The sequence below is a fragment of the Patagioenas fasciata genome, chromosome 16 (genome assembly GCF_037038585.1).
Source record: "Patagioenas fasciata isolate bPatFas1 chromosome 16, bPatFas1.hap1, whole genome shotgun sequence".
Taxonomy (NCBI): Eukaryota; Metazoa; Chordata; class Aves; order Columbiformes; family Columbidae; genus Patagioenas; species Patagioenas fasciata.
Genome location: NC_092535.1, coordinates 1,023,601 through 1,046,384, shown reverse-complemented (window position 1 = coordinate 1,046,384; position 22,784 = coordinate 1,023,601). Strand labels below are relative to the sequence as shown.

The following is a 22,784-nucleotide window of genomic DNA, read 5'->3' as shown; positions in this document are numbered from 1 at the left end:
AGCCACCCTGTGTCCCCCAAGTGCCCCCAGCCCGGATCATCAGCCACCCTGTGTCCCCAAAGTGCCCCCAGCGCGGGGCTGTCGCTGCAGGTGTGACGACTGCAGGCCTGCGCCCAAGGGTCACATCAAAACATCCCATGTTGTGTGAAACGGATCCCGCTGCTTTACACGAGACGCGCCCACCGTGCAGCGTCCCGGGGAGGGCACAGCCGGGCCGCGGTCACCTTTCACTGCTCGACCGAAACCGAGAACCGAGCCTTGCAGAAAAGGCAAAACGTGTCAAACGAACGCTTTTCCAGCCGGCGTTGAGCCGAATCACAAACCCACTGCCTTAAAATCAAAGTCCTCCAGTTGCCAGCCTTTCCCAGTGCAGGTTTCACGTGCCCTCCTCTGGCACAGGCTGCTGTGACTTGGGCCTCTAAACTCTCCAACACATCAGCTGTTGCCTGCAAACGGGGCGAGTTAGCACCTCTTGGCTTAGAGAGGCGCTTACGGACGTGCCCAGCTCCAGTCGCTGGAGGTCTGAGGTGCGCACTATGGAAACAAACAGCGTGACAGCATCGTGTGCATTTCTGTTCATTTCTGGTTTGGCTTTCTGAAGAAAAAGAGGGTTTTGTGCAAACAGCCGTGTTGGTCTGTGTACCTCAGCACATCCTGAAGGCCCTCGGGAATATCAGCCGTGCACTTCAGTCAGAATAAGACCGTCGACTCGTGTCGACTGGCACTCGTGTGAACCATTTACATGAAAGCAAAAGCCGTTCCTGTAGGTACGGACGTGTCAGACCTCTAAAAGAAAAGTGAGACTGGGCAGCAGCTGTTTGTGTGCGAGTGACAGGGGACAGAGCCGGAGCGCGGCTGCTTCTGCGGGGAGGCTGAGCCCACACCTCCTCCTCTGCTCTCAGCTTCTGATGTGGTTTTGCGGTGACCTACTTAGATAGTCTTACAGTTATAACTATCTTTTTTTTCCACGCTGGCTCATTTCTGACAATCTGTTAATTTCCATCTGCTTTAACTCATTCTCTTCGCTCAGTAGCGTTTGGGGGTGCGTGACTTCCCCTCCGCGCACATCACGGGCAACTTAGAGCTCGCCGGTGCCGGTGGGGCGAGGGTGGCACAAGCTGGTTCCCAGAGGTGGTGTGAATCTGGAATCTGGGGGGACTGCGGCGCTTCTGCGCTTTGATTTTCAGCTCGTGATGCTCTGGGGTGGAGACCATGAACAACACTTCATAAACAACGACGCTTGATCCATAAAGAGGATGAAACACAGGAAATTTCTTTGTGAACGTCCTTTTTTTAATTTTTTTTTTTGTCGGTGCAAAAATATCAATCCAAAGTTTTCCAAACCTCAGCCGATTTCAGTGTTTCTGCGGTGCTCCGATTGTGCTGTGTCACAGCACCAGAGAGGTACGGAGGGTCGCTTCAGTATGAGCAGAGACTGGTGCAGGTCGTTCCACATGGCTGGGAGCACTAAAAGCGGACTGTCAGTGTTTCCCTTGAGAACACATCTAAAAAGAAATTCACCTGCAAATTTGCATGGTTTTTAGCTCATAATAACTTTGGGGGTTTTCCTTTTGCTCTTCTGGGCAGGCCAGTGAAAACGCAAGAAGTTAAACTGGAAGGGCTTGAGGGAGAAGACAGGTGGGAACGTGGCTGAGAAGGGCAGCGGGGCCATGTGCATCTCTCCTCCGCACAGCGCGGCTCATGCTCCGGGGCACACGGGGCGATGGAGCTGCCGTGCTCCCTGATCCTTGTCTTGTCCACCTGGAAACTGGAGAAAAATCCTGGCTTGCCTTCCCCTGTTCCACATCTTACACCGGTGCTGCTGCAGGTTGACAGGAGCAGCTGCATCCGGCTGCAAGGGCAAAGTTTCTTCAAAGCCAGCCAGCAAACGGTGGAGGAAGAGCCATTGCTGGTGCAGGGAAAAATCTTAACGCTGCCTTTTCTAGTCCCTGGAGTTTTGCTTGGCGCGAAGAGCAGGTCATCTGGCGAGCAGTTTTAACTGTTTTGCCTTGCCTTTGCTTTTGTTTTGGTTTGGGGATTTTCGGTTTGGCCTCGGCCTCATTTTTTCTCGCTTGTTTTTTGTTCCCTAAATCTTTCAGCTGACATGATCAGGGAACTCCGCGCTTGCGTTGTTTTACTGGCCTTGTAGCCGTCATGTGCTTTTAATCATGAGGGACGGGTGTTGGAAAGGGATGACGGCAGCGTAGCCGGTCAGGATGTGAGCTGACCCGCTCCTCCCCGCGCCCGCTGGCCCGGCCAGGGGGAACCGCACGTGGGTGTCGGGGCCATGGGGAGGGAAGGAGGACTGAGCCAGGGAAGGGGAGCCCTGGGAACCTAGAGCAAAAAACCCAGGGCTGAACCTCACAAAACACAGGATCTGAAGGAGAAAGAAAGGGAAAAGGGAGGAGGATCAGAGCAGCTGGAGGATCAAGGGCTGCGGGGTCAGGCGCCTGCGTGAGAACAGAAGCCCCGGGTACCGGGAGGTGCAGTTGGTCAGCTACTGGAAATGGTCACGTTTCTGCTGAAATGAAGTGTCAGCCCTCGGAGCAGCACGCTCTGAAGTAACCACAAGTGATATCAAATTATAATGTCTAAAACGTTCTGCATGAAGAGACGGTGATTTTCATGTCTCACCTCTGACTCACCAGCAGGAAATACCACTGCTTGCTTGACCTGCTGCTGCCATCGAGCAGGGCTAAGGCAGGCGCACCACCACCGAGACCACCGCTGAGCACCACCGGCCTGGCACCGCCGCACGGATGGTTCTTCAAGGACTTGGTAGCAATAGAAAGGAATCATTTTGGCAGGGGGCCTTTCAGCCTGCTTCTCACTTGTGGTTTTCTGATGCGCAGCTACTGAGCATCTGTTGATTAACACGCACAATGAATGCTGCTTTTAACAGATCACAGGAATTTCACAGTTGTTTAAGCTCATCTAAGATGATGTGGCTGTAGGTAGCATAGTGTTTAGTTTTAATTCTTAAATTATACGGAGCAGCTTAGGTAGATAGCTATGCGGAACACTGAGGGCAGGCACAGATGAGTAAGTGACCAGCTGTAACCCTGTGCTGGAAACACGGGGCAAGGTGCTAATTTACTGGCACAGGACTTCGTTCTCTCTTACAAGTGCAAGGCTGCAGGCTCTAAAGAGCAAGATTGACTCTAGGGAGTGGGTTGAGCAGTTATGGCAGTCTGCGGCCTTGGAAAGGTCAGGGAGAGCTCGTGTATTATCTATAAACACTGTGGTGATCTCAGGGGGTTGAACAGTCACCCTTGATTCAAGTCCTTCTGAGATAGAGAGCACTGAGCTTCCTCCTGCAGCACTGGGCAGACGGCAGAGGAGGCTGCCAGCTATTGCAGGGAGGGTGGCTGTGCTTCACCTAGATTTACTGTACAACCATCCTGCAAGTGTTTACATACGCCAGTCACCTTCATAGCTTGGCTTTACAGTAAAACAATTCTCAAGGTGTGGAGAGGGGTTCAGCTCTAAGCTCACCTGAAGCCAGATTCTGATTCTGGCACAGAATATAGCATGGGCCAAACAATGAGATGAATGTGGGGTTTCAAAGAGATCCGGCAAATGTAGTACTATCAACAATACCACGGTCAGCAGTGGCCTTGAAATGTCAGTATCTGTCGGCTGCACGTGAGGAAATGCCTGTGGCTACAGCACCATGGTGCCAACAGGGCATTTATTGCCTTTTGAGGGCTCCATCACCCCCTGAGCAGCTGCTCCTGAGGATGCTGGCAGACGTGGGTGCTGGGGAGGCCCCCAGAGCAGCCACTCCTGAGGATGCTGGCAGACGTGGGTGCTGCGGAGCCCCCTGGATCAGCCATTCCTGAGGATGCTGGCAGATGTGGGTGCTGGGGAGCCCCCTGGATCAGCCACTCCTGAGGATGCTGGCAGATGTGGGTGCTGGGGAGCCCCCCGGATCAGCCACTCCTGAGGATGCTGGCAGATGTGGGTGCTGGGGAGCCCCCCAGATCAGCCACTCCTGAGGATGCTGGCAGATGTGGGTGCTGCGGAGCCCCCCGGATCAGCCACTCCTGAGGATGCTGGCAGATGTGGGTGCTGGGGAGCCCCCCGGATCAGCCATTCCTGAGGATGCTGGCAGATGTGGGTGCTGCGGAGCCCCCCGGATCAGCCACTCCTGAGGATGCTGGCAGATGTGGGTGCTGCGGAGCCCCCCGGATCAGCCATTCCTGAGGATGCTGGCAGATGTGGGTGCTGGGGAGCCCCCCGGATCAGCCATTCCTGAGGATGCTGGCAGACGTGGGTGCTGCGGAGGCCCCCGGATCAGCCACTCCTGAGGATGCTGGCAGATGTGGGTGCTGGGGAGCTCGAAACAGCCTCTGTGCAAAGACACCATCTCCTGCTCCATTCTCTCAATTTTCCTGCGCTCCAGTATGAGACCCAGAAAGAGAGAGCTGACTGTGCTTTAAAGGGAAGGATGAACGATCCGTGTTATCAAACTCAGGACGTTTATTTATTGCACAGGCAAGGTTAAGCACGCTGCTAAGAAGGTAGGGAAAGAGTCAGCCGTGTAATTGACTTGCCTTATTGCGTTTGGGCAGGTGGGAAGGATTCTCTCAGGCTGACTATGAAATGCTGCAAATTGTTTTAAAACCTTCACTATAGAGATTTTTTTAATATCTTCTTAATGTGTCTCAGTATATATAGCACCTCATCCTCTTGCTCCCTAGATATATAGAGAAGGCATATGCCTGTGTGCGTGCATGTACACACTTATATCTATAAATATAAACAAATATATATAGAGGCAAATTCCAGGCACGAGTTCTCAGCAGATAATGTCTCTCCTGTTGCTTTGGTATTTGTTGTTCAAAACTGTTGGATGCTTGGTTTGTTTGCTTTTCATTTCGTGTTTTGTCTGGTTTTGACGTGCGAAATCTGGAGTTTATCCAGGAGGAAGCGGTGGCAGAGGGAGCACATCGCAGGGCTCCAGTCCGTGCCCAGCAAGATGCGCCATCGCCCATTGCCAGAGGTCGTGATCTGCCCGAAATGCAAATAAACGAGATCAGACCTTGGGAACAGGGACCCGGAGGGCAGCAGGACGGAATATTCCCCAGGACACTGTCATGTCACCTGCTGTCACCGCTAGTCAAGTGGCCGAACTCAGGGACTGAGCACACTGAACTCCCTTGCATTGGACATGGGGACGGTGTGCGGAGAGCCTTGCCGAGAAGCGATGGCCGACTTCTGCAGCCCTCCTTGCTCTTCAGGGAAACGCTGCCCCCCTGACCCCAACCTCATGTCCTTGTTTCGGGCACCAGATGCTTGCTCATGCTGGCTTGTGCCCTGCCACACACCCACAGCCACTCTGCCGGGCAGGGGCAGGGGGACAGTCCCCATCCCCAGAGCTCAGCAGCTTCCCGACAGGCAGGCTCTGCCGGGTGAGCGGTCCCAGCGCTGTGGAGTGGGGACAGGAGGTGCTGCCCCAGAGACAGGACACGGGGGAACTGTCCTCCCTTGGTTTTGCTTTTAAACAGTGATTTTTTTCTGCTTTGAGAACTCGGGCGCTCCATGTGTTTGCGAGCTGGTGCTGTGCTTGTGCACCATGACTCATCCGAGTCTGCTCTCGCAGCAGCGTGTGACAGTCCTTCTGTCCCAAGATGTGACTCTCGCGGTGCGGATAGGTTGTGCTCAGCGACAACCTTCAGCAGGAGGCAGTTGCTGTTTCACAAATGCCTGAACTGAGGCGCAGAGAAGCTGGAGAAACAGCCACGAAACGTACAGCAAGTCAGCGGGTAAGCCGGGAAGCACATCTCGCAGGGTCTCCTGCCCTCAGCAGCGCTTTGTCTTGAGACCCGCAAAGACGGGGGAACCTGCTCTCACTTTTTCACCCCCATCTCCCAATATAGGTGTTTCTGTAACAGACGGCTCTCACTAACATCGTTACCTGACCCTCCTGGCCGCCGCAGGCCACCAGCCGCACGGGCTGCGGCACCACGAGCTGCGGCACCGCGCGATGCAGCTCCCGGTCGCGTCTCCTGCGGCCCCGGGGATGCACCCGCGCTGTGTTGGGCCAGCAGGTTCTGCAGGCCCTGGGGTTTTTCCCACAGTGGCCTCTGATCGCTTCTGCATGCTCAGAAAATGAGGCAGGAAGAGGCAGTGATGACAATAGCACCCTTTTCCATTCCTTCCTGAATGCCTTCTCGAGTCAATCTGGTTTCTTCTTTAAAGGGCTGTTCAATGTTTAATTTCAAACAAGCCTCCCGCACCCTGTCACAGGTGTGATTTCTGGATTGTATCTATTTATTTGGTGCGTATGTATCCATCCCAGAATTTGACAGCACTTTGTTTTGTTATATAGAGGGGATAACAGGGAAAGAAGATGCCAGCAATAGAATCCATCATTTGTAAATTAAGGAAAACAAACAAAATGACCAAGAATGGAAGAACCAGTTATGTTCCGGCTCGAATTAGAATTTAAACCAACAACAGCCCCCTCCTTTTCCCTACAACAAGCCAGTGGAGTCTGTAAGCAAACATCTCGAGAGACAAAGAGCAGGGTGAGCAGATGCAGTCCTGCTCCCAACAGCCTCTCCAGCCACTTCAGTATATTGAAATAACGCAAATGTAGGGTATAGTGTTTGCATGGGGCTGCAGGCAGAGCCGCCAGCGGCCCTGGACGCGGGTCTGTGTGTGGCTGGGGACCATGGGCACCGGGTCCGCCTTTGCCCTCGGTGGCCGCGCTGCAGCTGGACAGGAGCCACTCACCACCCGGGAGGCGAAACGCAGATAGCGGCTGCAGGCAGCCTGGCTGTGCCCGTCCCCTGCCGTCCTTGCTCCCGCGGCAACCGGGGCTGTTTGGAATGCCACATACCTTTTTATTGAGGGCAGTGTTTAGTTATTCTCTGGGTTACATTGTTGTTGGCATATAAATCAAAAGTTCTTCCTCCTTCCTTATTACAGACCATGCTTTCTGTCAGCGGGAATTACCAAATCTTTGTGACAGCTCCGATAAACAGTGTTTTGTTAGCTGGATCGCAGTTTCTCGTACCAGCCCCGAATGAGTCCGAATATCCATTGTGCTGGTGAGAAGCCTCTGCTGCGACATGTCTGCAAACAAACGGCAAAGGGAAAGGAGGACGGCTGCACAAACACCTGCGTTCCTCGCTCAGGGCGGTAGCCTGGAGCTGCCGGGCGCTCCCCGGGCTTGTCACCTCACGCTCACTCCAGCAGCCTTCTCGGAGCTGCTCCAGAAGCTGCCAGCCCTTGCGGGAGGCAACGCCGGGCCCTTCCAAGAGGATGCCAGCCCTGTCTGCCCTTTGCCAGTAACGGGATGGGACGGCAAAGGCACCGGGCCACAGGGAGGCACCGGGGCTGGGTGCTCCTGGTTTAAGGACGTGCACACAGGTTTCCTACCAGCTGGCTCTTCCCAGCCCGCTTCTGCTCAGCAGCCCTGCTGCATCCACAAAGACCTCAGCCCCGTGCGGGGTGTCGGGAATCCAAGCGGCAGGACGTGGGTTTTCTGTAGGCTCCGTTACCCTGCCCATGGTGCCTCTGCTGGGAGGGAGAAGTTTCACAGCTGAAATGATGCAGGCATCCAATTCCACACCCCCCGAAGTGGTGGCAGAGAGGAAAACAGTAATGTGAATGTGCTGAGCCCTGCTCTGAGTAGCAGGCCATGCTTCCTCTCCTGTGTCCTCTCCATCTGGTGGTTTTTATGGGCATTCCTCTGCAAGGATGTTCTGCCGCTTCTGTTATTTCTGTAATGCCTCATCATGACAGCAATTGTTTCGTTGATAAAACACAGCTCCTGTTCACACCTACTCCACAAATGAGTTGTGACACGCAACACACAGAGGGACATCGCTTCCCATGGCCGTATGGCATTTCTAGCCCTGGGTAGAGCAGCATTGCTGCTGCAGCCTGGAGCGGAGATAAGGGGAGAAGCACAGATTTAACAGAGGCAAAGTGAAAAAGCAACAATAACAAAGATTTAACACTGGAAAGATTGGTAACTGTCTCGTAGAAAAGAGGGGATATATAACAAAATAAACGGAAAGGATGAATGGAAGGAAACCTGTCTAGCTGGGGTGGGTTGCTAAGCCCCCACGCAGACACTTGTGCACAACCCTCCAGTGGGATGGAGGGGAAAATCAGAATGGCAAAAAGGAGAAAAAAGGTAATGAGTTGAGATAAGGGCAGTTTAATAAGTGAAGCAAAGCTGGACAAGCAAGCAAAGGAAACCAAGGAATTCATTCACTGCTTCCCATCGGCAGGCGGGTGTCCGCCTGTTCCCAGGGACACGTGGGGGTCACCTGGGAAGACAAACACACACCACAAACCCGAGAAGCCTCCCTTCTTTCTGCCCCTGAGCTTCTATCGTGTGGGAAGAAGAAAAGGCCTTGACTCCGTGCCAGCCCTCCCCAGCAGCAGCTAAAACGTTGGGCTGTTATCAGCACTGGTTTGGTCACAAATCCAAAACAGCTCCCTCCCGGTGCCTCTGAAGAAACCCCGCTCCCCAGCGCTGGAGGAGAACCTGCGAAAGAACAGCAGGAGCCGAGGGCAGGGGAGCTCGTTCTTGCCTTGGCAAGGCTGCTCTCCTTGGGTCCTCCTCCTTCTCCGAGAAGAGCTGAGCTCTGGCAGACTCATTTCACCCCTGCAATGACTCTTCCAACAGATCCAGCCACTGCTTCTCTGTGCCGCACCCATCCAGCCGCGGCACAGGGGCTGCAGCGGGTGCCTTGGCCACAGCGCTGCCGCCGGGCGCTCCCGGCTGGGGGGCGCGATGAAGCTGGAACCCAGCAGCTCCCCCTGCTCTGAAAGCCAAGGCGAAGCCTTTGGCTGGTACTCACTCCAATTAATTCCAGGGATGCTGCCAGAAAAATGGCTGCGCGATCTCAGGGTTTCGGCTGGGACGTGTAGCGTCTCCTCCTTCCATCCCAGCGAAGCGGTGCTGGCTCAAAGCGCTCGGCGCTATTCTAAACTGAGAAACCTGCAGTGTTAGTGAAAACGTTAACAAAAAGCTGTTTGTTTAGTTTAAAATGCCCTTACAAACTAAACAGCTTAAATCCAGGTTGTGTGCAGTGAACTGTATGCTGTATTTTTCCTTTTCTTGGTTTATCTGAGGAAAACACGCCCGTGGCACCGCCGAGCCTGGTTTGTTGTTGTACCCAGGCACCCTCCGTAGCAAAGGGGCTGCTGTGGCTGCAGTCAGCTGCTGTGAACAGCTGACGGGGTTGCTCAGGATGAGAAGCCCTGCGAACCTGGCTGCAAGCAGCTGGCGCTGCGGGGAGCACCCCTCTGCCCTCTGGATCACGGGGCACGGGTTGGTTGGGTACACGGAGCAGCTGGGGCCAGCAGACCCATCACGTCATCGCGCAGGCCACCTCTGCATCACAGGCCACAGAGTATGTCTGTCAGACCCTGTTGTGAACCCCGTAGCTTGTGTTTCAGGGAGGCGGGATGTGTGGCTGACGCGTACATTCCAGAGAATTATGCTCCTTTAACGGGATGACATTAGGAAATAAAGGAACTATCACTTCCACTTTTGATCTTACAAAATTCAACCTGATTCCTAATTAGAATATTTCTGGCTGCAGTTATGTAGCCACTCAGGTTGCTCACAGCAAGCAGATATGAGCTCTGGTGTCTCGATCAAATTCCAATTTAGATGGTCGTGTTCTGCTTTGCTACGGTTTCCACCGTTTCTGTACCAAGGCCTTTCCTGCCTGCCCTGTGCGCCGGGGTCACTCTGCACCCCCAGACCCTGGCGTGGGCTGAGATCTTGAGCTGCCCACCTGATGGTGACCACAGCGTGTTCCTGTTGTTCAGATGTGTGCACAGCACCCGCAGCCACAGGCGCCAGCACCAAATCTGGCTGGCAGCACGAGTGGTGCCATGTCACGGTACCCAGGCTGGAGCAAACAAACCCCATCACACCAGAAATGCGGTGTCCGTCAGGAAACGCTCTGCCTCTTCCAGGGCCCACCCTGCCACGACTGCTGTGGGTGAACACGATCGCTGGTGTCTTCCTCTGTGGCTTTCCTGGGCAGATGGTTTGTACGTGCTCAGCAGATCCACCGCGCTCGAAAGGTGCTGATCCATCACACACACGTACGCAGCTGCACAGCACCTCCACAACAAATCTGATGCTTCCAGAAGGTGTTGGTCTTGCCGCACGCCCGCTGTGTGATGAACAGAAAAATGCTGCGCTGCTCCTTTCTGGTTTTTGCTGTGTGCGGCAGCACAGCTGGGGCCGCTGTACAGCGCGGCCGCCCAGCCTGCGCAGCCCTCGCTGCTGGAAACAGCTCTGCTCTCCAGGTACAACGTCTGGGCTGGAAAAGAGCGTGCGTCTGGGGAAAGGCAGGCAGGCAGCGCGCTCGCCTGGGGATGGCTGCGGTGCTGAAATAACTCGCTTCCAGGTGCCTTAGGAGCCCTTGCACTGGGGACATTGAATCAATACCTATTTCACTCCTATAGGCAGGGTCCTGCGCTACATCAACAGCTGATGCTTCGAAGCTTTGAGTAATTACAAAAATGAACTGCCCCGTAGTGGGAGTAAGGATCTATTGAGCCCAGATTGTTGTAACTGGTGCTGTGTAACCTCTGAGGCCACTCGAGAGGCACTTTGCCCTTGAGTTCTGTGGAGCGTGGACGAGGGACGTGCGTGTGGCACCTCCTGGCCGTGCAGGGAGGTCATCAGTGATGACTCCGGGAGCGTTTCCAGGAGCGGCACAGGGGACACAGCGGGCGAGCCGCGGGGCGGGAGCTCCGGTGCGGGTCCTGCCCTTGGCGCAGCTCAGCTCTTCGCCACCGGCCCCGCACTGTTGAAATCGCTCATTTACCTCCCTCTGCTCAGCAAGTCAAGCCGATCCGCTGGGACCCGGCGGTGCCAAGCCCGTGCCCTTGCTTTGCCCCGGACGTCCATGAGCAGCGCCAGCCGTAGAGCCCTGAGTGCCGAGGGCCTGGGGCGGCCTGTGTTTATAGTTTGCGGCTCCATATTCAGAGTCCTGCTGGTTTAGCTGTTACAAACAACCCTGCATTCAAACCAACTGGCCCTGAGTTTCATTTTCTGCTCCACGCTGGGAAATTTCTAGTTGTTAATCTTTCAGAGGCACCCAGCGAAGCTGAGTAATTTGGGGAAGCAGCCTCGACTGCCTGAGCGTGCGGTACGTTACACATTTGGCATTCGGGAAAATGTATGCAAATAGCTTTTCCAAGGCGTTCTCATCACCATCCGTGTTGAAAGCAATTAAACCTCCCTCAGAGTGACACTTCCATGCAAAAAACATTATACAGCGTGTTGCCAAACTTGAACACAGCCAAATAAATCATTGGAGGCAACAATTCTGGGCTCCGAACTGTTGTTCTCCAGATGAGGTAAAAATCAGTTGCAGCAGCAAGAGCAGCAGCTGTTTTAGAGCTGGTAAAGGTCTTCAGCTTGACTTCACCTTTCCTGCTCTCGGCCGTGCTTGCTCCTGCAAAGGCTCCAGAGTCAGATATTTATAGAGCGCCAGGAGTCCCGCTGCCAGCAGGAACAAAAATCAAGGATGAAAGGAAATCATTAGGATTTCTTCAGACTCAAATAAATACAATAAAGGTGCAAATGCTCCTTCGGGGAAAAATAAAAGCATATGGCACAAATGGCGCTAGTGCCAAAAGCAGGAGGTAATTAAGCCGAGAGGAGAGGGAACCCGAAAGGGCGGTGTTGATGGTTCTAGCAGACCATTCGCACAGGCTGAGCTGCTTCCCCAGCCTGGATTCAGCACATGTTCGAGCCCTGCTGAAGTCGCTGCCTTTTAACAAGGTATTTGGTGACTTTTAAGAAGGTGTCTGTTGAATTGCAGGTTACGGGAAGGGAAAAGGGAGCGTGGCTGAAACGAGAACCTCTGTCACTCGTGGCTGTCACCGCATCAGTGCTCTATGCGGGAGAACGCGCGTGGTCCTGCCTGGTGCCCCCGTGCCGCAGCCGGCAGCTCCCGCCCCTCGTCACCCCAACCTGAGCAGGAATCGCTCCGTGCGCTGCTAACTGTGCTGCTTCTGAGTGGCAAACCCCAAAACAGAGCCCAAAACAGTGGGAGTTTTAGAGAAATGAAAGCCTCCAGGTGTTTTAAGAATGTTCTACAAGCCTTTTCCTTGTGCATCAAAGGGCAATGAATACAGAAGCAACGCCTGGGTGGTCAAGAGGTTTAGCTCTGCTTTTCTAATTAAATAGTTATTGCAGTTAATCAGAATACAAGCTGAGAAGAAGGTTAAGACGTCTGGAAGCCTTTATACTTTACTCCAGCAAAAATTCCAAATATATTCACAGAATTAACCAGGATTCAGCTGTGTGGCTGGAAGTACAAGGGGGTGTCTGGAATGGAATGGAGCTGTTCCATGGGGTCACCTGGGTAGTTTGGCACCAGTCGAGAGGAAATGGTTAAAATCCCCTTGGTTGTACCTACTGAAGGTAATGAGCATTTTTCGCTGCATAGTAGAAGGATCTATATTCTCTATTTGAAACACCATCTCTAATGCCGTGTGGAAGGTTCTTATTCACCACGCAAATGTCTTCCCCGCTTGGAAATCCAATTACGCCGTTGGCCTCTGCGAGTTAATTTTGCATTATGTAATTATGAGTTAATAGAAAGCAATCTCTGAAATATTCTTTTGTTCCTGGTTGTCCTTGTCCCCAGATTTCTGGAAGGCAGACGCATTTCAACATGGTGTGAAGTCTTGAAGTCTTGTACACAGGTGGCTTCAATGTAGGTGGAATTTCATCCCGCTTTCTTGCCTCCGCCGGTAGTTTTGAAATCCAGCTGTGCGGCTGAACGGTGCTGGGAATGGGCTGTTTGCTTTCTGACTCGCAGACAGTTCGGGCTCTTCAGCAGTATTGTAGCCCAGCCATCGCTGTAGCTTTTTAAGAGGAACTTTGGTAAGTGGTATTTTAAAATCTGGATAAATTACTTACACGAGAATTTTATCTCTTGTCTGCCGAAGTTTCCTTCCTTGCGAAATTTTGGAAAGTACAGCCTAATGTGTTCCCTCGACAGAATATTTAGATCTCAAAGGCATTTTATGAGTCCTTGCGCAAGCCCATTTTGACTGGGATGGATCAGCAGCCTCCAGAGTTGAGCTGACGCAGAGACAACCAAACCAAGTGAATCTCTGCAAAGTGCCATGACAAGCTTACGATTTTAGCCTGGTTTTTGATGACAGCCACCTGCCAAGGGAACACAGAGCTCCGCAGAATCATTGCTGTCGATATTGCCTCCTTTTGGGAGCTCTGACACATCCGTTGACCGGCAGAATGAGCCATCCCTACAGCCAGGCACGTGTACAGGCGCTATTAAGATCAGAGCCCTAATAACCTTGTTAGAAAGTGTCGTGGGTGGCATAACCTGAGAACTGGTCTACAGCAACCCTGCTTGCAAGGGGCACCGTGCAGTGTTTGGTGGAGTTTTTCCATCTTAATAAGCAAATTTCTGCCTTTGGTTTCCTTTCTGCTACTGCTGACACATCGATGGGAGATAAAATAACAGCGCCCGTGGGTGGCAGTGGTCTAATACCCAGCCGAAAACGCCGGGGCCACTTAGGTGTGCTCTTATTGCCAAATCAAATACACGCCCTGTTGTGTCTTTCTGAAAACCTGCTGCATCAATAATTATACCTATGATCCAGCACACAGCAAACAATCGGCCGAGTATTTATTGCATACATTGTGTCTGTGGGTGTACACGTAGAAAATATTAACATTCCTACTCTACATGTGTCCTCTGTGTCCTGCTCATGCTCAGAGCCGGTGATGACGCAGTGTTGGCTTTAAATGGAGCTGGAGCAAGCCCCATGTTGCAAAGAGATCTGTATTAAAAAGCAGAGGGAGCACATGGCGTTTACGGAGCCGAGAGCTGCTCAGCACCCAGCCCACCCCGAGTCTCCGTCTCTCTGAGTGACACAGCTCAGGTTCCCACTTCGCTCACAGAGCGTCTTGCAGCAGAAACTCCAGGGCAGGTCCAAAGCCAACAGCAGTGCCAAGCAGCTGGGGGCTGACACGGTGCGGCGCTAGCTGTCCTCAGCTTTACAAATGGAGGCATTTTCCTAATCACAGCATGGAGTCTATTCTGGAAATCTCTGCCATTGGGGCTGAAGGTGCCAGAAGCTCGAGAGATTATGACAAAGACTGCAGAGCACTGGTGAGGGCTGTGACATCCCTGCTACCATCTGTCCTCTGCTCAAGTGGCAGAACAAGGATTATCGTCCAGATTAGACAGCCCACATTGAGCCTTGGCATAGAGTGGCAATAGGAGATGTGCAGTTGGAGTGGAGCAGCCCTTTAATGACTGTTACAACCCCTCAAATTGAGGATTATGTTCCCCACAGCAGCCCTTTTACCTGGCCCTTTACCATGGCACTGCCCACCCATGGTCCAAGAGCTCAGGGCAGCTCCTGGCAGGTGGGTTTGGTCCCTGCAGGGCGCTGGGCAGACCTGCCTGGTGTCTCTGCCGCTCTCATGGCTGGTGCAGGATCTGGCCCAGCCACAGTGAGCAATCAGAGCTCCCAGGTTGTTCTCCCACACACAGCACTTGAGCAACTGTGTTGGTGGCACTGTGAACATACAGCTCCAACCTCTGCAGACTGCCTGTGGTGCAATAGTGTCTGTACCCTCCCTCTGAGCACCGTGCTCGCACCGGGGCACCCCTGAGCCATCAAAACAGAGCTCTCCCTCCAGTGGTGCAGAATGCCTTTTATGTGGAGACATACTCCAAGGGTGCAGCTACATCTTTTTGTGAGTGTACATGCGCTGGCAGGACCTGTCCCTCCATTCCTGCCTGTGGCCACGCACCAGCAGACCTGACCTTCCCCCTCAGGCTGCTGGCAAAGCTGTGCACAGGAGCCCTCTTCGCGGTGTCTCAGGCACCACTGGTGCATTAAACTCTGCAGAAAATGGGGCTTTGCTTATCCACCCCAGGCTGGGAGGAGCTGGTGCAGGCTGGAGCCTGGGGACGGTGGTTGCACAGAGCCAGGACTCCTGGACATGAGCCACCCGCACACTCCCTGCAACAGCTCTGCTTGGAACTGCTCCCACCCCGAAGTCCGAACCTGGCCCTATGGAATGATCCAAGACTTTTAAACCGCCCTTTTTGTTTCGTTTCATTTTATTGTATTGGAAGAGGGCAACGGGAGGGAAAAGGGCTTTGGCTGGTGTTTCGGATCCCTTAGCTGGGGCGCAGCGGAGAGGCAGCGTGGGGAGAACAGGGAAGGAGGGAGTCAGCAAATATGAAAGAAAAGGGGGAAAGTGAAGTGGGTTGGCTGTGCTGAGCTGAGCCCTGGGCTGGGGGCGGTGAGTCAGGCGGGGGTGCGGCCCAGCCTGCGCTGGCCTGGCAGCCCCGGCCTGGCAGCCGGTTTCTGGGTGGCTCCTCCAGCAATGTCACTGCTAATTAAATATGTTCAAAAGGTTAGATTACTGGTTGCGACGATGTCTTACCTTTCACCACAGCTGCAGCAAACAAATAATAAACCAAGCAAGAAATCTTCTTGGGTTTCCTTGCCCAAGGCGTTCTTTTAGGTTTGGATAAAAGCTATTTTGCGAGCAGCAAATCTCGCCGCCGCTTGGCCATGCAGTTCTGCTGGAGTGTTGTGGGCTCCCAGAAATTAATAGGGCTCAGGATTTAATTTCTTTCAACCAATGTGGTGGTGGAGTGGTGATCCCAGAAAACAAGAACGAGTACCAGTTTTCTTGTTCCCGAATATAACACAGTTCATGAAGCCTCTCCCTGCTCCCCACCTCAGCTTCCGGCTTTTGGGGAGCCCCTGGCCTCCAGACCTTTCTGTGCCTCAGCACATTCAGAAAATTAATGTCTTACTTTTTAAAAAGAGATTTCCACTCTTCTGCTAATCCCTGCTCTTTTTTACTTTATCTTCGTTTTTACCTCCCCTCTACTTTGGGAATATATGTATCTAACAGAAGTGCATTTCTCTCCCATTTGTCAAACGTGGGAACTGTTGTTTTTATTTGCCCTTACTGCACCCAGGCTGGAAGGGGGCTAATCCTGCAAAGGCCGGCAGCTCTGCAGGCTGGGCTGGGCCCCATCTGCTCTGCAGCTACTTCTCCTGGCTCCCTGCATGGGGACAGAGTTTGTCCTCCTGTTTTTTCATTTCCAGGCATCTCCATCTCTCCTTCCAACTCCTCCTACACACAGCAGAGGAACTGCCCACAAACATGTGCAAAACTACTTAATTACTCTTTAGCCGACTGGGCCGCTGATTGCTGCTAGCGCTGATTATTGCATTGACTGTGATCACTTCACCCCCTCTTCACTTCCGCCCATCTGCGCCCATCACCTCCTCCCGGGCTGCGCCTCCTCCCGCAATGGCCGTGGGGCAGCCAGCACTCCTCCAAACAGACCTGCTGCCTGGGGGCTGGGGGGCTGGGGGTCAGCCCTCACTCTCCAGGTGCACGGTGTCCCAGCTCCATTACTGGGTATCCCAGGACCATGGCCGCATGTCCCACGGCCATTACTGGGTGCCCTGGCCCATGGCTGCGTGATCCAGGACCATGCCTGGATCAGTTACTGGGTGTCTTGGGGCTATTGCTGGGTGTTCAGAAACATGACCCAGTGTCCCTGGGCCATTGCTGAGTGTCCTGGGGCTATTGCTGGGTGTCCCAGGACCATCAGTGGTACCCCAGGACCATAGCCTGGTGTCATAATGCATTGGTGGGTGTCCCAGGATCACTGCAGGGTGTCCCTGGACCATTGGCGGGTGTCTCAGGTCCCCCGCTAGGTGTTCTGAGGCCATCGTCCGATGTCATCAGCGGTGCCCAGGTCCATGTCCAGGAGTCCCGAGGCCACTTCTCGGTGTCGCTGACCCACGGCCGGCTGCCCCAGGACCACCAGCGGTGCCGCCGGGCGGCCCCGGGAGCGGGGCGGGCGGGGCGGGGCGGTGCCTGCCGAAGATCCCCGGGCACTGCAGCGGCGGGAGCTCTCAGCCGGTCCCCGCCCCGCCCGCTCCGCTCCGCTCCGCTCCTCCCGGCCCGCCCCGCCCCGCCCCGCCGCGGCTCATTCATGCGGCGGCGCTGGGCGCGGGCGGTGGCTCGGAGCGGCCCCGGCGCGGCGCCTTCCGCCGGGCCTCGGCGCATGTGAGCGGCGGCAGCGGCAGCAGGGCGGCGGCGGCGCATCGGCCATGCGGTGGCCCCGCGGCCCCTGCGGCGCCTGGCGGCTGCTGCCCCGGCGCTCGCTGCTGGCCGCGCTCTTCCTCTTCTCGCTCTCCTCCTCATTCCTCTACTTCGTCTATGTGGCGCCGGGCATCGGTAAGCGGCGGGCCGAGGCCCGGGGCGCGGGGTTGGGGGCACGCCATCTCCGGCTAGAAACGCTGAGTAATCCGCGCCGGGCCGGCCCGGGGGCCGCGGCATCCCCGGCGGCCGCTGCCCGAGCGGTGCGGCCCGGGCCCGGCGGCTCCGCGGTGCGTCGGTGCTGGGCAGCGCGTCTCCGCCTCCCGCCGGCCCTGGGGAGAGCCCGCAGCCGGGGCAGCGCTCGTCGCGGGGTGCGCGGTGCCCACTCGTGTCCCCCGGGGCGGGCACACGCGGGGGTGCCGGTCCCAGCTGCCGGGAGGTACCGGCCGCGCTCCCCGCGGGGCTCCCCGGGCTGGCGGGGCCGGAGCGCAGCGGCCGCTGGAGCCGAGCAGGGGGCAGCGAGCTGCCTGCCCCAGAGTGTGTTTGGGAGAGTGGAGTGTTGTCCAAGTGTTTGTGGTCTAAACTCGCTCTCTGGCGGAAATCTTACTCTTTTTTTTTTATCAAGTGGGACGATTAGGAGTGTGTATCTGAGTAGGAGAGTGTACTCGTTCCTGTCTTCTTTTCTATAGTGTGCTTCACGGGGGACTGGAGTAGCTGTGTGCCAAATGACTGGCGCCCAGGGCTGGTGGGGCTGCGTGCCCGCTTCCTGTGAGGTGCGGGAAGACTTGTGCCTCGGAAAGCAGCTGTTGTCCTCATACGGTGTATCTCATTTCTGCAAGGAGCCAAGGCTCGCAGTTTGGCCTTCAATTGAACACTGACAACAATTAATTTTTATAAAAACAATCCTTTCAAAAGAATCTTGTGGATGGGAGTTTCTCCTTGAAATGTCATTGGTATTGCTCATGCTATCCCTAGCCTGGACATCCCAAGGAGACCTCTGTGTGCTTTTCAAGGTGACTTTATTTACAGATGATGTCCTGTGGCTGCTGCTGGGCTTCGGGAGCCTCTTGTGGGGCTGAGCGAAGGCTGACTGGTGTGTGAAACCCCACTCGTGTCCCGGCTGCAGCCTGAGCGAGGACACGCGTCCTGGGCCTCCCCACCACGCTCCTCTCTGGCTTGGTGGCCCAGGGCTTGGCTGTCCTGATGGGCTGGTGGCTGTCCTGCAGGCTGGCCTCGGGGCCATCAAGCTGCTCTCTTGCATCTCTTGGGTGCTTCATACTGGTGCTAACTGGTGGTGCAGCCTCCGCCTGCTCCCCCTTTCAAGACAGCCTGCCTCGTCCCGTTCACGTGCTGCCATGGGACTGGCAGTTTGATCAGATGGATCCCGTAGCCCTTTGCAGGGCAGGCAGTGGGGATGTCTTCTCCAAGAGCTGTGGTACGGCTGTGGACAGGCTTCCCCAGGCCCAGAGAGAATAGCTGTACAGTTTCAGAAGGAAACTTCTCTTATAAGGATGGCTTTGTTCCTTTTTTAGTGTTGTCTAATTCCTTTTGTGGTCACCAGTCCTAGAGGTGCTGGAGACACCATAGGGTATACAATGCCATTTAAAACCAGCTCTGTACCCAGAGCCCTTTCCCTACGCAGACCTCAGATGACACGGTCACATGCCGCCCCATGTTCTTGCGATCTGCAGTGCCGGGAGAGAAAGCAGAGAAGTGAAGGTGGTCCTGTCCCTGGATGTTGGAGATCTGAGTCATCTCCCCATCAGGTGACACAAGATCTGCTTCCTCTTTATTATTTCTTTTCCCCTCTCTCTTTTTCAGCCAAAAATGTTCTGTCGTGAAAACCCAGCCCACTGCACCAGTATGGCTGGGCTCATCCTCCCAGCCCTTGGAGGGAGTTTGTTTTCAGGCCAGAGTTGTAAGGAGAAGTTTGGAAGAAAAGTGAGTGAGATGGGACACAGGTAGAGCTGGGGATTTTAATAAATCACGCATGTGGTGTGTGATGGACAAACGCCATCAGCAGGGTGCTCCGGGCCTTGGCCTGCCCGCCGCCTCCTCCTGCGCTGGATAGGGCTCGGCTGATTTTCTTTGGCTGCCGAATGGCCTGGAGAAGCCTCTGCCCAAAACCCATCCCTTGCAGGACATGTTGGAGAAGCAGTTGAAGGACTTGCAACTCATCGGCTAAACCATGGGCAGAGGAGTGATTAATCCATTCCTTGATCGTACCTTAATTAAAAAATCCAAATAAAAGGGGCCTGAAGCTGTGAGTGAGCTTGAACCAGCTGGGGGTTGGACCTGGGAGAGCTTTCATCTGCTCCACGCTGCTGGGAAGGGTTCTGTACAGCAAACCTGTGCTGGTGGGGTCAGTGGCCGCGGTGCTGGGGCTGCAGCCAGCCCTGCCTGGGCAGCATCAGCTCCTCTGGGTTGGGCCCCGTGGTGGGATGGCAGCGAGGATACGGCATCTCTGGCAGGCTGTGCTGTCACCGTGGCGCGGGCAGAGCGGGACTGAGCCTGTCCCCGAGGCCCCTGGTTTGAGGCGGGGGGGAATTCATTGGTGTTGCTGAGGCTTGTTGTGTGCCAGTGGCAGGAGAAAACTGGGACAGTTGCACTTCTGGGTGCTGTCTCAGCGCATTGGCGTGGAGCTGACATGCTTGCTGGCTCCCTCGCTGGCTGGAAAAGCTGGAAAACTGCTCCTGGTGCCCTTTGAGGACGGGGAAGGGGAGCCCAACCTGGACTCGGGGCTGCCTGTCCCGGTTCTGGCCTTTCGCCCAGCCGGCCGTCGTGTGTGACTCCTTGCAAACCAGATAACGCCGGTGTGCCCACGGTCTGCTCGAGACGGAAATGCAGGGAGAAATTCGTGTTTGCTGTCAGCAGATTTCCATGCTTGGTGCCCACAGGGAGTCCAGAGCGGGGGCTTATGTTTGCATTGCGCCTGGATTTGTGCGATGCCTGGGGTAGCTCCTTGCTTCCCTCCTTCACCAAGGTTTACTCCTGCAGAACTGAAATTTTCTCGTGGCCTCAAGTTTGTGCAGAGCAATCCAAGGTAAATAGTCGGTGCCGCCTCCTTCCCGGCGCTTACATCCAATACCCGTGTGTCCTCCCCACACGCCACCCTAATGATTTACATCCCTGGGCTCCCCCAGCCACCTTGGAAAATAAATTACCAGGGGCCAAGCTGATGGCACGAATACAGCATGCTCCGTTTTTATGCTGCACTGCTCCTCAGCGCCTGCTTGCTTTTGTCCCGGCCGTGGCTGGGGTGATGATGTGGGCCTGTCTCATCGTGGCCATTGTGCGCGGGATGAGGCGGCCGATTGTTCTGCTCCGCGGGGCCGGGGCGCAGCGAGGCTGGTGGGGATGCAGCGGCTGGAGGCTCCAGGAGGTGCTCGCAGATCTGCTGGGGTCCCTGCTGCCTGCCAGCGAAGCCAAGGCAGCGGTTTCCAGGCGATGCTTGTACAGGTGGGAGGTCGCTCTTGCCCGGAGCAAGTGGCAGCAGCGGCGTAAAGGGCTGCAAGGCAGACTGCGTTGTAATTACAAGGAGTTGCGCTGGCCTTGTCTTTGGAATAAGCAGAGCCTGGCACTGGGTGAAGTGTTTTGTCCCACTCTGGAATCTGGTGGGCACCTCAGTGGGCTTTTTCTCCAAGGCTCATACTTGGCCCTGAGGCTCTGATCGCCCTGGCACAGCCGCCTTGCGTGCCCCTCGCTTCTCTGGAAGGAATGTGCAGAAATGGGCTTCCCAGAGTTATTCTGTCTGTACCTGGATCCCGGTGCTGGAGCGAGGATGATGGGCGCAAAGGGTGCGCCGACTCAAGCTGGAACACCTTGAGGAGCTGTTTTAGTCTCAGCCTCCACTCCTGAATTCAGGTCCCGCAAGGAGCTGGCCCACAGTCCTTGCTGTCCTATGTTTTCATGTTGTGGTGGCTCATATGGCTTCCCTAAAAATGCCTGGTTTTATGCTCTTTTAACAGGGCCTGGGCAATCAAGGGGATTCTTTCATGCAGCTGGAAACAGTAATGCTTTTACAAGCTGCTTGCGCTGCGAGTTGCTGTTCGTCTTGATAACTCGCCGCAACAGGAGGAATTTTTGAGACCTTGGACTTGGTGGACAGGGCGGTGCTGCAGGGCTGGGGGGCAGGTCAGGGACCTCCCTGGCGCGGGGGTGGCTGCTCCTGCCTTTCCCCTCGTCCCTCCAGGTGTTGGAGCCTTTTTGTTTAATTAAAAAAACCAATAAATTCAGCTTGCACAGGAATCTTACTTGTATGGGTCTGATGTAGGAAAATGGTGCAGAGAATTTAAATTATTGGGTGAGGGTTGTAATTCATTCTGGTTTTACTTCCTCAAAACTTAGCAGGAATTGTTCCCGACCAGTTGTGCAGGACACAGGGTAGCAGCGTTAGCCCCGAGTTACAGTGATGTCTCAAGAACTTGATTTTGAGGGGCAGGAGTGCTTTGAAACGCTGATCCTTTTTTCAGTGGGCAGCACTGGGGAAACCCACAGCTTCCTTTGTGCAGCTTGTTTGCTGCTCTGGCCAAATATGGCTGATTTGGCTTGGTTATTTAACGCATCAGCCTGGCAAATCTTAGCACGGAGGAGTTCCAGCGTGGAAAATGGCAAAAAAATGCCCGAATCGTCCGAGAAGCGCACCAGGCTGCGGCAGCCTTGGTCAGGGTTTGCTGCAGCTCGCTGGGTGTCTGGGCCCTGCCTGAGCAGGGGCAGGAGGGGAAGGTGCCGCTCGGAACAACGAGCCGAGGTCTGTGCTGTTGTAGCCCTGGCTTTCATCTTCTGGGCCTTCCCTCTGCAGTGTAAGGGTCTTTCTTGCTATGAAACGCGGGCAGCGCTGCCCTCCTTCGCCCTCCTCTTGCTGAGATGCACCACGCAGCGCTTCACAACCGGAGAAAGGAACAGCCGGTCTCTGTGTGTCCCACCCAGGTTTTTGCAGTCATCGGATCAGACAGCAGCTGGGGGTACCGAGAAATCCTCGGGTGCTCCTTGATAGGAGAACTTGAGCTCGGGATCTCCGGTGCTACATGTGGAAGGAGACTGGCGGCAGCCGTGTGCAGTAAGTGCTTTGGTAGCACCGCTCGCTTCAAGCAGCGGGTCTCTGGAAGGGCACAGGTGGGCAGGAGAGCGGCCGCAGCCCCGCTTGCGCAGAGCTGCGCCGACGCATCCGATGTGCTGGTGCTGCAGAGCGGTGGTTGGAGAACAGCTCGTGGTCAAGGCTAGCAAACTGCCAGGGTTTTCTGAGGGTGGGTGAATTACTGGGGTCTTTTTGCCTGGAAGCGCCTGGGTTGTGTGTCAGGCGTGTCTGCTCTGGGTTATTTGCTGGTGGCTTGCTGGGTGTTGCGACTTCAGGGAGCATGTGTAGAGTTCGGGTTTCACGGGTCTGTCTCTGGAAGGCCTGGCCTGTGGGAGCTGATGAACACTCACAAAAGCTTCTATGTGCCAGTTAATTACTGCAAATTAAGTGCACCAAAATGTCACTGATTTGCAACAGACCAAACCTTGCAGTGGAACCGTTAGTGCTGTCAGCCCAGGCTTCCACAAGACCCGATCTTCGTGGGCTTGGGGGACCATGGAAGGCCAGCGCTTGGTCACTTGAGGTGGAGATGAGGGCTCTGACACTGCTGCCTTGTTTCCCGAGCTGATCGTCTGCCTCTTT

The 22,784-nt window shown here is 55.0% G+C and overlaps 1 protein-coding gene across 1 annotated transcript in view; it reads left to right on the top strand.

Moving 5' to 3' along the window:
- Positions 1-17,077: 17,077 nt before the first annotated feature.
- The window catches only part of B4GALT5 (beta-1,4-galactosyltransferase 5), a 32,519-nt gene continuing 26,812 nt past the window's right edge, over positions 17,078-22,784 (top strand). The window contains exon 1 of the mRNA XM_065850038.2: positions 17,078-17,263. Within this exon, the coding sequence (XP_065706110.1) occupies positions 17,137-17,263 (127 nt within the window). The 5' untranslated portion in view covers positions 17,078-17,136. The remainder of the gene's footprint in view (positions 17,264-22,784) is intronic.